Raw genomic sequence first — 13075 nt, forward strand, 5'->3', positions numbered from 1 at the left:
CTTGATATATTTGAAAAGAGGAACTTGTGATTTTAAACCAGTGCAAATTTGAGGAATTTTTCATGCTTGTTCATCAAAATATAAGATTGGTGACAGGGTATTGTTTCCTACACTTTTCTATCTAATGATCCATATAAGGGGATCAGTATTTAGCTAAGTGCATTTCTTTAAAATGCACATCAGCCTATAGTGGTGGTTGTGTTTGGGGGGGGGTGCATTTTGCTCATACCCATTACTAAACAAAAATACCCCTTAAAAGAGTTATTCCTTCATTTCTGTCATACTCATCTGACTTTTGTTTGTAAATAGGTTTGAATCTAAGTAAAGATGTTTTTAAACTGATTTTTGGCTTGGAAGGAATTTACACCTCCAAGCCTATGTACACTGCTTAGTTTTAGTTACTAAAAATAGACCGCTCCGGTGGCTTAGTGGTTAGAGCATCTGCCTCGGATGCGGAAGATCATGGATTTGAACTCAGTCGAGTCATACCAAGACTTACAAAAATGGTACTAACAGCTGCTTTGATGCCACAGTGACAGACATCACTATTAACTGCCACACATAGTGATATGATTGAAAAGTTTTAAAGCTACTTTAAAAATCCAAATCACAAACACTCTTATGTCTAAAACCCTTGGTATGCTGTCTAGTTTTAGTTACTAAAAATAGGTTTCAATTCTAAGTTCTTTTGATCTTGAAAGAGCAAGTCTAGCTATGCAAAGGAACATAACTCAAAATTGTAACCCCAAGAGCAAGTCTAGCTATGCAAAGGAACATAACTCAAATTTTTAACCCCAAGAGCAAGTCAAGCTGTGAAAAGGAACATAACTCAAATTTTTTACCGCAAGAGGAAGTCTAGCTATGCGAAGGAACATAACTCAAATTTTTAACCCCAAGTGCAAGTCTAGCTATGCAAAGGAACAAAACTCAAACTTTTAACCCCAAGAGGCATTATGCTCAGGTTGTTCTCAATAATTTTTGACAACTTTTCGTCTAAAATCATTTCAATATGCTTAGAAAAGTAATTGTTTATATATTTTCTGTCCCAACAAATTATAATGTATTTTTTAATTATTAGGTGGTTAAAAGAAAACACTTCATAGGCATTTTAATTTCATATATCATGATTTTAGAGGAATGTTGTTATTTACTTATCATCATAACAAGGAAACATGTTTGTATCCCTGATTCTGTTTTCTAACCCTGCAAGTATTCTCAATATTTTTTTATCTGTTAGTCCATAAATGAGAATGGATTAGCAAAATTACAGGAATTTATGGTGATTTTGACTTGAATTTAAATGTTGGCTGCGGAATATTATAACTTTTTACAAAAATGCCTATTTCTGTGACATGATTAAACAAGCTTAGTTAATTTGAGAAAAACAAATTCATTTAATTTGCCTTGTTGTCCATTGGATATGAAGGCAAGCAGGATGTGATAAATCTTTACTGAGTTGGTTTTCAGGATTGAGTCATTATGCAACATCGATTAATTTTACTGCAGAGGCAGTGCAGTGTTCCACGAGTAAACACATTAATCAGTTATCCATTAATTAGGTTCATCTTGTAAACAGAAATAAAGAGGCATTCCACAAGAATTAATGTAGCAGTTGCACATTTTTCAGTTTTCAAAAACCAGTGGCCAATGTGGCCCACGTCCCTTTATCCCAGTTGTTATACACCCAGCAGTAATCCAGAGTGTATTGTGCTATGATGTCCGTATATCTGTCCATCCTACTATCTGACACCAATTTCATTTGCGTACATTAACTTTATTTTCCCACCTCCAACAGTTACTAAACTTTGTGGATGGCATGCACTTTGGGTAAGAAAGATCGCTTTTGATTTAGCACAAAGCCCAGAGGTCAGGGCCACTGTGATAGCATAGCTAGACTTGCACCTGGGGTTAAAAGAATGAAAATGGTTTAAACTCAAAAACTCAAGTTCTCCACCATCTACAGTTACCATACTTTATGGATAGCTTGCCCTTGGTGTAACAAAGAATCTTATTGATCTCAGGATCAAAAGGTCATGGTCTTATGGATAGCTTGCCCATGGTTTAACCAAGAATCTTATTGATGTCAGGATCAAAAGGTCATGGTCTTATGGTTAGCTTGCCCTTGGTTTAACAAAGAATCTTATTGATGTCAGGATCAAAAGGTCATGGTCTTATGGATAGCTTGCCCATGGTTTAACAAAGAATCTTATTGATCTCAGGATCAAAAGGTCATGGTCTTATGGATAGCTTGCCCTTGGTTTAACAAAGAATCTTATTGATCTCAGGATCAAAAGGTCATGTTCTCTGTGACTGAAACAAGAAAAAATGGTTTCTGCCATCAAATTTGAGTTTTCCATCATCAGCATTTAAGAAACTTTGTCTTTGACAGGCACTTAGTGTAAGGATTAACTCTACTGATTTTGGGCTTAATGGGTCAGAGGTCAAGGTGAGATCAATTGAAAGAATTATTGTTTCTGCACAATATCTTCCATACTACATCATCATTGGTTGCCAAAATTTGTGACATGGTGTAACCCTATTGATCTTTAAATCAAAATGTTAAGGTCACTGACTTAAAAAAAATGGAAATGGTTTCTGCACAATTACATTAGTTGCACAACATACCTCAACCAAACTGTGGATGGCTTAGTTATGAGGAAGGAAAATGGCTGTTAATTTTGAGGTCAGAAGGTCAAAGTTTAGAGTCACCAACTGAAAAAGGAATAATGGTTTCTGCACAGTGAAATTGGTTCTACATCACATACTTGGCCTTAATTTCTGGGTGACTTTCACATAAGGTAAGAAAGAGTTATTTGATTTCAGGATTCAAAAGGTCAGGCTAATATCTTTTCAGCATAAAAAAATTCATTTATTTAAAAATGGGTGGACATATAATGTGCCATTCATATTACTGTTGTTACAACTATAGTACAATCTACATAAGTACCTTTTTGAATTATCGGCAATGTTATGTTTATTAACTAACCTAGCCATTAAGTGAAAATTTTTTATGACAGGCTTTATCAAAAATATATCCGACATTGTTCCTCTAACAGTGCTGTTGCCTCTTTAGCTACCATTTTGAAAAACTGTCTGACCCTTATGAAATAACTTGTATAGAGCAAAAATGTGCCTTATATTTATCACTTGCAAGTGACATATAGGTAATAATAATTTTATATGCAGATTAGGCATTTTACTTATAAAGTATACTTCATTTATAAGTGAAATGTTAGCCATTTGCTAACTAAAAATGACTTCATATAATGTCCAGTTGGTCCTCAATAGTTTGGATCTGACATCCAATATGTCCATCATGACAGCCATGTTGAGAATCTTTATATCACTTATCCTCATGAATGGAAAGTTATATCAGCATGGGATTTTCACTGAAAGTCTTCTTGTGATATCTTTTGGGTCCTAAATGAAAATGGCAATGTTTAGACCTCCAATATGGCCACTATGATGACCTTTCCAAAAATTGTGTTATTGCTACTGAGTACTCCTTCCAGATGGATGGTAATATCGAAATTGGGTTTCTCACCAAAAGGCTTCCTATAGTGTTTAATCAGTTTTAAATGAAAATGGCGCTGATCTGACATCCAGTTTGACTACCACAGCATCCACCTTGAAAATCTTGTTATTGCTCATCTTTCTTGAATAGATGGCCTTATTCTATGCTCATTTTATTCCCTATTAACTTTACATTGTCAGATTCGTTCAGTATTACCCGATACTGAACTCGCACAACAATACACATATAGCATTCATGTGCATAAAGGAACTACTTTCTATTGTAAACAAACAATGGATGCAGATGCCAGCACTTTTGATTTGTACACAAATCATGTAGACTCGCGTAAGAGGCTCTTTACCTTGTGGTTGTTTAAATTTGTTTCTGAATGAACTAAAACATGTGTCATGGACTGGAGAAAAAAAAACCAGCAGTTTTGGCACATTCTGCGTTGATACAATGTTACAGATTTAGGCTAGCTGCATTATATAACAGACGGAAGATAAGGTCCTTACAGATAACATACAAGTGATATACTCTCTTCTTTAGATGATGATAAGAATGGCAAAATAAAATATACTTATGGTTTTACATCCTGAATTTCCTCAAAATGTATTTTCTTAATTCTGCAAATCCAAATTACATGAGCCATGTTATAGGTTTTCAATCTGGATTACACATTTCAAAATTCTGCTGTAATTTCGATGATAAGTGCAATTGCATCCTCCTTACTGCACTCAAATTGAAATAAGCATTAAATTCCATAGCATCTTTTTGATAATTGCAATTGATAGACTTCATATTTTTTCCACGTTATGATTTCAAAATTCAACGACAGAAACAGAAACACATTTGCAGATGTAAACATGCTTCTCCCACGCCACTTCAATCCGATGTATTTCATGTATAATTTGCACAGATGAATCCAGTCCAAAATCACAAACTTTCATTGAATCGAAACAAAATACCAAAATCTATTAATTCCAGATCAAATGGAAAAGTTGTTGCAATGCGCATTCATTCACAAAATGAATGCAAATTTCAATTTTAACTAGACACACCATTTTCTTTCGCAAGTTATGTCGAGCGTGCGACTAAGTTCAAATTTATCTGGGCAGAGTTATATGCGCATTAATAATGATGTCATTGTGTAATGACAAATCTGCAATTGTGCATTTAGTTTGGAATATGGCATTCATTCATTTACGGTGTTTCTTGTAGTGTATTTTGTTTATATAATTAAACCTTTGGTAGAATAAAAAAATGAGCATATAATAAAAAGGTTACTGCATTTGTATGGGAAAATATGAACTCGTTTTTGTCCAACTCCCAAGGTTGTGCAGTATTCCATCCCAAAATTCGTTCTCATTTTCCCATACAAATGCAGTAACCTATAAATATTCATATGAGGTTTGACCAAAAGACCGTCATAGTGCTAGATAAAAATGGTGCTGATCATACATCCAATATGACTACCACATCTGCTAATTTGAAAATCTTGTTATAGATATTAAAAATAACATGGTTGCAACAGTTGGCAGTTGAAAAGAAGAAATGGTCTTATCTTCAGCTCTTGGAACTTCTTTTCAGCCAGTAGAACATCAGCCCCTTTGAGGGACTCTTGTTTGATTAAATGTTTGCAGTTTTCATTTCTTGAGAAAAAAACGTTATCAAAAATGATCTCTTAGTGTGTGACGTTTTAATTTGAAATTTGTCATCAGCTTTTATATTATACAGCCCTGTATATTACTGCTGTGATCTCATCACAAAAGTTTAACATGCATCAAACTTTAGTGATTGACAATATTTTGATGAGAGCCTTGTCCAACCCAAAACATCAGTTCTGTTACAGGTTACTACATTCAGCATATCCTGACATGGGTGTCATTCATCCAAAACACCTTCCTTATTGCTACTACATTTAAAGTATCCTGACATGGGTGTCATTCATCCAAAATGCCTTCCTTTTTGCTACTACATTTAAAGTATCCTGACATTGGTGTTATTTATCCCAGAAAACCTGCCTTTTTACTTCCATACTTTCATCATTCTTCAAGATTGCTCCATATTCAGACTCGTGTATGTCTCTGTAACTGTGGGATACAACTTAATTTCCTTTCTGACTTTGTAGCTGATATGATTGCAAAGGCAAATATCTGTTTTAAATTTCACACCATACTCATTTATGTCAGATATGTAAAACAAAATTGTCAAACTTCAAGAATCAGTAAGTTTGCCGTAAAGTGAAATGATGTCTGTTTTGCCTTTCCATGTTTACCAAAAATGAAACAGAATTGGGGAAAAAGTGTTCTTGATGATAACTGAAATATTGGTGTCTTTTTAAATTCACAGAATTAAATCAGGTTGGTTGTTTGTTATACTTTAAAAGGAGGAAAAATACATCGTACACTGTTTTGTGACATGGAATACAGTAACAGTTATTGGTAGCATAAGTTTCCTGAAAAAAATAACAACACAGTCTCAAAATATCCACATACTTCATTGGTCTCAAATCCAAAAAACCTTGAGGGCCTCATGAGGGCATTTTCGATGGTCCAAGGGCCAGACCACCTTTATTATCTCTCGTGACACTATGTGATGTCAGTCGTTTTGCCGACTACAGGATACAACATACCAGGCTTCATGTGGCGTATCGTCACGTATTTCAGACCCATGACATAATACATGTATCAGTTTTTTTTCATTGGTCGACAGCAAAGATGATAGCATAAGACATTTTTTCAGGACACAACGTAATAGTCTTTGCAGATGTATCTTTTATTTTTTATCAAACAAGCAATGAAATAAAACTTACACAAGCAGGGTCTTTTTAATGAAAAAACAAAAAAAAAATATATCTCAGCAGTATATTACTTCAACTTGGGCAGGTTTAACAGTTATTTGAACATTGGCTGGTTTAACAGTTATGTGAACTTGGGCTGTTTTGACAATTTTTTTAACTAGAGCTCTTTCGACAATGTTTTGAACTAGGGCTAGGTCGGCCATTTTTTTAATAGTAAGGCTTGTTTGACATTTTTGTAACATGGGTTAGTTTGACAATTTTTAGAACTTATGCTATTTTGACAGTTTTTTTTAACTAGGGTTGTTGTGATTTTTATTTATGTATGGTTGTTTTGACAGTTTTTTAACTAGAGCTGTTTTGACAGGTTTTTTTTTTAACGAAAGCTAGTCTGACAATTATTTGAACTATGGCTAGTTTGACAATGTTTTGAACTAGGGTTGTTTTGATAATGTTTTTAACTAGGGCTATTTTGACAGTTATTATTTCACTAGAGCTAATTTGACAGCTTTTTGAACTAGGGCTAGTTTTACAATTTTTTTAAAACTAGGGCTGGTTTGATAATGTTTTGAACTACTGTAGAGCTGTTTGACAGGTTGTTTTAACTATGGCTGTTTGGACAGGTTTTTTGAATAGAGCTGTTTTGAAAATATTTTGAACTCTGGCTGTTTTGACTGTTTTAGTTAGAGCTAGTTTGACAAATTTTTAAACTATGGCTAGCTTGACAATTTTCCAAATTAGGGATAGTTGCAAACTTTTTTGAATTGGGGCTGTTTTGACAGGTTTTTGTAACTAGGGCAGGTTCCAGAATTATTTGACTTTGGCTGGTTTAACAACTGATCAAAAATGATAGACGTTTTATAGATGAAAGCCTAAAATGTTCATACTGCTGAGACCTAAGTTAAGTTGTCTATTTTACCCAGGTTTTAAGGCCATCATTCGAGCCAGGAATATTTTGGCAGCTACCCATAAAAAAATGCATTTTATTTGGACCAGTGGAAGAAAGCTTTAAGTATTGATGTCATTTGTTGCATGTGTTTCTGGAAAGGTTATGTCCAAATTATGCCACTTCCTAAATGAATCCTGCTTTTTGATTTACAGTTTAACACTGCATTTTACCTTAGTAAAGCTAAGGCGTCAAATTACTGGCCATTAAAGGAACCAGAATTTGCTTGACGCCTTCAGAGGTTACATTTGACACAGTCATTTAGGGGAAATATAAATAAGTAAAAATACTTTCAAGTCATGAGTTTTGGCTGATTGATCAGGCATAGCTCCATGACGACAGATCTGTCCAGTTACACATCCATCATATTCTTGCTTTTCTCAGATCTATTAGTAATGCATTGCTAATGAAAATACAGATTAGGATTTGGAAAGTACAGTACTATTAGTTATGCATTGCTAATGAAAATACAGATTAGGATTTGGAAAGTACAGTACTATTAGTGATGCATTGCTAATGAAAATACAGATTAGGATTTGGAATAGTACAGTATATGTAGAAACAGAATATAGAGAAATTGTCATCTTATCAGTTATGTCTTGAATGCTGGCTTAATGCACTCACTGCAAAACAATATAAACCCTGATCTACTGTAGCATAATGCACTGGCAAATCAGGGTCTATGTCACTAGTTCTACTAATTACTTGTAGCCAACTAAATATATCCAGATCTGCTGGTACATTATGTGATGGCTGATCTAGGTCTTTTGACTGTGCTGTTGACTGGTTTATACACGAGCACATACCACAGTAGTTTCTTTGCTCTGATGCCGTCTTGGTGGGATTAGAGCTGTCATAAAGGGAATAAGTATTAGAATATTTTATTAGTTTTCAATATATTTGCTAGCTTTTTGATTCTATCTTACATTTATTCTCCATGCCAAAATAATGGACACTCACCTTATGACTTCAGACAAAAAATTGTTTCAGTATAATTTGCATTTTGCCTAAATTTACATGCAGAAACATGGTTGTGTAAAAGAAGACTTGATTTATACATATTACAGTAGTCATTCCTTCATCTGTCCTCACTTAAGTGGTCATTAATATGCTTTGAAAATACATGATGAAGATATGACTGCATGTGACTTTTGATGTTCCTTTTGAAAGCAAGTTAGACAAAGAGATCACTTCAACTGCAGCCTCTGTAGCGGAATCCACTTAGACATGGGCAGGAATGCAAGTGTGACGAAGCTTCTCAGTGTTTTTTTCACAAGCAGGATACAACCTTGTCATTGAGGGAGGGATTTTTTTTTTATAGATTTGGGCATATGTGTCATCAGTATTAACATAATTTACATTTATGAAAGTAATTAAATTTGTGACTGTAAAGACATCATAGGAACAACTGATATTTATAGAAAGACATCATGAGAACATTTGATATTTATAAAAAGACATCATAGGAAAAATCTAATATTTATACAAAGACATCATGGGAAAAATTTAATATTTATAGAAAGACATCATGGGAAAAACTGATATTTATACAAAGACATCATGGGAGCATTTCGTATTGATACAAATACATCATAGGAAAAATCTAATATTTATACAAAGACATCATGGGAACATTACATATTTATACAAAGGCATCATGGGTAAAATCTAATACTTATACAAAGACATTATTGACCACTCCAGTCGACTAGGGGCTAGAGCGTCCGCCTCGGATGCGGGAGGTCGTGGGTTCAATCCCCAGCCGAGTCATACCAAAGACTTACAAAAATATTACTAACAGCTGCCTTGCTTGACGCTCAGCATTAAGAGGTTAGTGTTAGGACTGGTCGGCCTGATATTAGAATAGTGTGACTGGGTGGGACATCGTGCTACATGTCTGCGGCATGATGACCCAGTGCTAGACATAACTGTAAACTGTCACACGGCAGACATCATAGTGATATGACTGAAAAATTGTTAAAGCTACGTTAAAAATCCAAATCACACATTTATACAAAGACATCATGGGAAAATCTAATATTTATATAAAGACACTACAGAAACTTTCTGATATTTATAAAAGACATGTGAACACCTGATATTTATACAAAAGACATCATGATAACACCCTTGATATTTATACAAAGACATCATGGGAACACCCTTGATATTTATACAAAGACATCATGGGAACACCCTTAATATTTATACAAAGACATCATGATAACACCCTTGATATTTATACAAAGACATCATGATAACACCCCTGATATTTATACAAAGATGTTACACTTTTGAATTAAATGCTACAGGAACTGCCTTTCTTTGATGACTTGTTTGGTCACATTTATTGTACTCTTGCTTTTCTAGATAAGTGCAGGAACTTTGATCCCACCAACCTGTGTATCCAGGACAGTGTTTCCTTTTATCCTCATTTGTGCATCAGAAGCCACCAACATTTTTAATTTGACCACAAGTTATTACACCAAGGTTTGTTTTTACTCCATCTGACCACCACTTCTGACACCAAGGGGATGTTTAACTCTGTCTTGCACCCCTAAGGAAAACTGTATTCATATATCCATCTTGGATCATGGGCACACAATAATCAAGAAAATGGGACACAACTTGAAGAGTTACATGATCTCAGGGTTATAATTGACCTTCTGTGCAGGAGATCATCATTCTTCTGTGTACTCCTAATAAACTGCTAGATCCAGAATTATGGTATGGCAGTTCCTGGTCGCTGTAGTTTGCAGTTGGATCCAAGTTTGCTTATGCCAGCAAATATAATATTGATTGCTATATGCTACTGTAGAGGTCAGTCATCTGAAATAAATATTTCTTGTAAATGTTCTTGACTTCAGTATGCAATCTGGGCACTGTATATACTCACTTATATGTCAGGTCCAAATGCAAAATGCACATATCCAGATCTCCCATTGCTTAATGCGCCAGCAGATATAAGTCTTTGCAGTTTGTTTTGACTAATCAGTAGAAAAAACAGCATATTTCTTGATCTGCCAACATATGGTACAACAGTAGATTAGGGTCTGTGTTGTTTTTATTTGGACATGGCTTATAAGCAGGCATATATGGTATTTAGCACTGATCATACCAATATGCGGATAAGAATTTTATCAATAATTTGGGGTTTTATGTTTACAGAAACAAGAGGAGCTGAATCCTGGCACAGAACCATCAGATATGGAGGGAGAGCAGCTGATCACCATGGTTACTAAAGCAGTGTCAGCCATTACAACTCGCCTTCAAAGTAAGTGAACCAGTGCTTTAAATACAATACATATTTTAAAAATTCGTCTATGCTTTAAACATTGTGTCATGGTGGTCTGACTTATCATAGGAATTCTGTATTTCCTCATTATAAGACTCCTCACTGTAATGCAGTTCTTGCTTAAAAAAGAGGCCACTATGGTCATGGATCCAATTTCATTATGTGACAGTAAAATTACATGTATCATGTACCTCATTATAAGGCAATCTCAGTTGTGGCTGCCATGGAGAGTGTTATAATGAGGGAGTACTGTATTATGCCATTATAATTTCATCTCACTACAAGACATTATACTCAGTGGCTTCCACATACAGAATTATAATTAGGGAGTACTGTATTATGTACTTCATTATAAGGTGGTCTTATCATGAAACAATATACTTAATAGCTCCTGTGAAGAGTACTGTAATGAGGGAGGCGATATTTATTAGGGTTTAATGATTCCTTTATATGAATCCATATAAAGTTTACCTAATGCATGCATATTAATGCCTGTTTTTTAAAGTTCATGAGGCCTTAATGAATACTCAGATGAAAGTTTAAACTGCCAACTTGGTCACATAATAATGATTGTGTGCCAAGGTAAATTCCTATTTAATGGAAAAAGTCATTTATCAAATGTTGCATGGTCATACTTAAGTAGGCTGGGATAATTCCAAGGCAAATTGTAATAATTTACATTCTTATGCAATGTTATGTTTGACCACTAGTATTGCTAAGTGTTGGAAAGTATGCATTTACATTTGCAAGTTTACCATCGTGCGAATAATAAATATATATGATCATTTATAAATTGAGACCAAATGCAAACTGCACAGACCCATATCTTGTATTGCATCATGAATTGGCATGGTCTATGAAGTTTGTTAGGCATAATCAGTAGAACAAATGACTATGACCCTGATCTACTGACTCATTATGCAGTGACAGGCCAGAGTCAATGTTGTATCTAGTTGGACTCAACTTACAGTCAAGCATAGATGGTACTTCACTGTATCGGCCATGGGGAATGCACATGCAGCTGTTACACTATACTTCTGTATAACAAAAAATAGGCATTTGGCTGGGAAGTTGCATCTAGGTCAGACAGTACAGGACAATGTTAACATCAGAGCAAATTTTATTTCAGTTGGATTAAAATCTTTTGAACTATGATGAAAAATCAAGAAGATTCAGAAACATCTTCACATGCATGCTGACAGGATGTTATTTGAAAATAATATTTTGCATACAGAAAAATAATAGCCTCAAATAAAAGTTCTGACTGTAAAGAGGACATTGCATTTGATGTAATTGGCGATATTTTGCATGGATACAGGGTGTTGATTAACTAAAATGACTGGTATGTGTGAAAAAGAGACACCAAAGTAGGGCATATTAATGAAAATTCCATATCATATGTTTACATACAGGCCACATTTACCTCCAACATATACCATTTTTCAAAGATGCAAAACTTTTCCACAAAGTATTAGCAGTATCAAGTAACCCAAATATCTGAATGAGTAGGAACAAAATCGAATGTTTTGAAACAGAAAGAAAGAAGAAAAGAAAGAATTTTGCATAGAGACAACAGCTTTTACAGTTTAAAAAAAATATCAACAATTACAGAGGCTTGTTGATGCGAGGAAGATTAATATTTCATGTGTATCTCATTTTTCAGATCTGGCTACATTCGATGGCGCTGAGAGTAGAGTCAGTACATTGGTTGCCGCTGCCAACAGTCATGATAACTTGTGCCGAATGGACCCGGCTTGGCATCCATGGTTGTGAGACTCGGTGATAACCATAACAATCATTTTTTGCTGCAAATATGTTTTTAAAGTCTACAATGCCTTTGTAACAGGTGGATAAAAATATCTGATCCTTTGAGGACAGATCATGACATCAGAACTTTGATTTAATTAACAATTAATACACATGTTTGCACTTTGCAGAATAGCTGACATCATCGATATATATGTAAATCCTATTGTAAAGAAATGTTCATATGCAGAATATATTGCATTTTACCACCTTAATGATAATGACAGAGGTAAAGATAAAATTGTAATTATTGTCTTTGTTTCTAACATAGAGTTAAATTCTGTGCAGCAGATTGTCTTCTTCATATAGTTTTGAATGAATCATACAGTGTCAATATGATTCATATAGTGTTTAATGAATCATACAGTGTCAGTGTATTATTCACATAGTGTTTAATGAATCATAGTGACAATATCTTATTCATATAGTGTTGAATGAATCATACAGTGTCAATGTATGATTCATATAGTGTTAAATGAATCATACAGTGTCAGTGTATGATTCATATAGTATTGAATGAATCATACAGTGTCAGTGTCTTATTCATAGTGCTGAATGAATCATACAGTGTCAATATCTTATTCATATAGTGTTGAATGAATCATACAGTGTCAATGTATGATTCATATAGTGTTAAATGAATCATACAGTGTCAATGTATGATTCTTATAGTGTTGAATGAATCATACAGTGTCAGTGTCCTATTCATATAGT

At 34.3% G+C, this 13075-nt stretch overlaps 1 protein-coding gene across 1 annotated transcript in view; it reads left to right on the top strand.

Annotated features, from left to right (window-relative positions):
* LOC149776174 (transformation/transcription domain-associated protein-like) overlaps positions 1 to 12834 on the top strand; it is a 176703-nt gene extending 163869 nt beyond the window's left edge. The window contains exons 89-90 of the mRNA XM_089942483.1: positions 10429 to 10534; positions 12219 to 12834. Coding sequence (XP_089798609.1) covers positions 10429 to 10534; positions 12219 to 12328 — 216 coding nt within the window. The 3' untranslated portion in view covers positions 12329 to 12834. The remainder of the gene's footprint in view (positions 1 to 10428; positions 10535 to 12218) is intronic.
* Positions 12835 to 13075: the final 241 nt, after the last annotated feature.

This window comes from Sinohyriopsis cumingii, chromosome 18 (genome assembly GCF_028554795.1).
Source record: "Sinohyriopsis cumingii isolate HCF-2022 chromosome 18, ASM2855479v2, whole genome shotgun sequence".
Lineage (NCBI taxonomy): Eukaryota > Metazoa > Mollusca > Bivalvia > Unionida > Unionidae > Sinohyriopsis > Sinohyriopsis cumingii.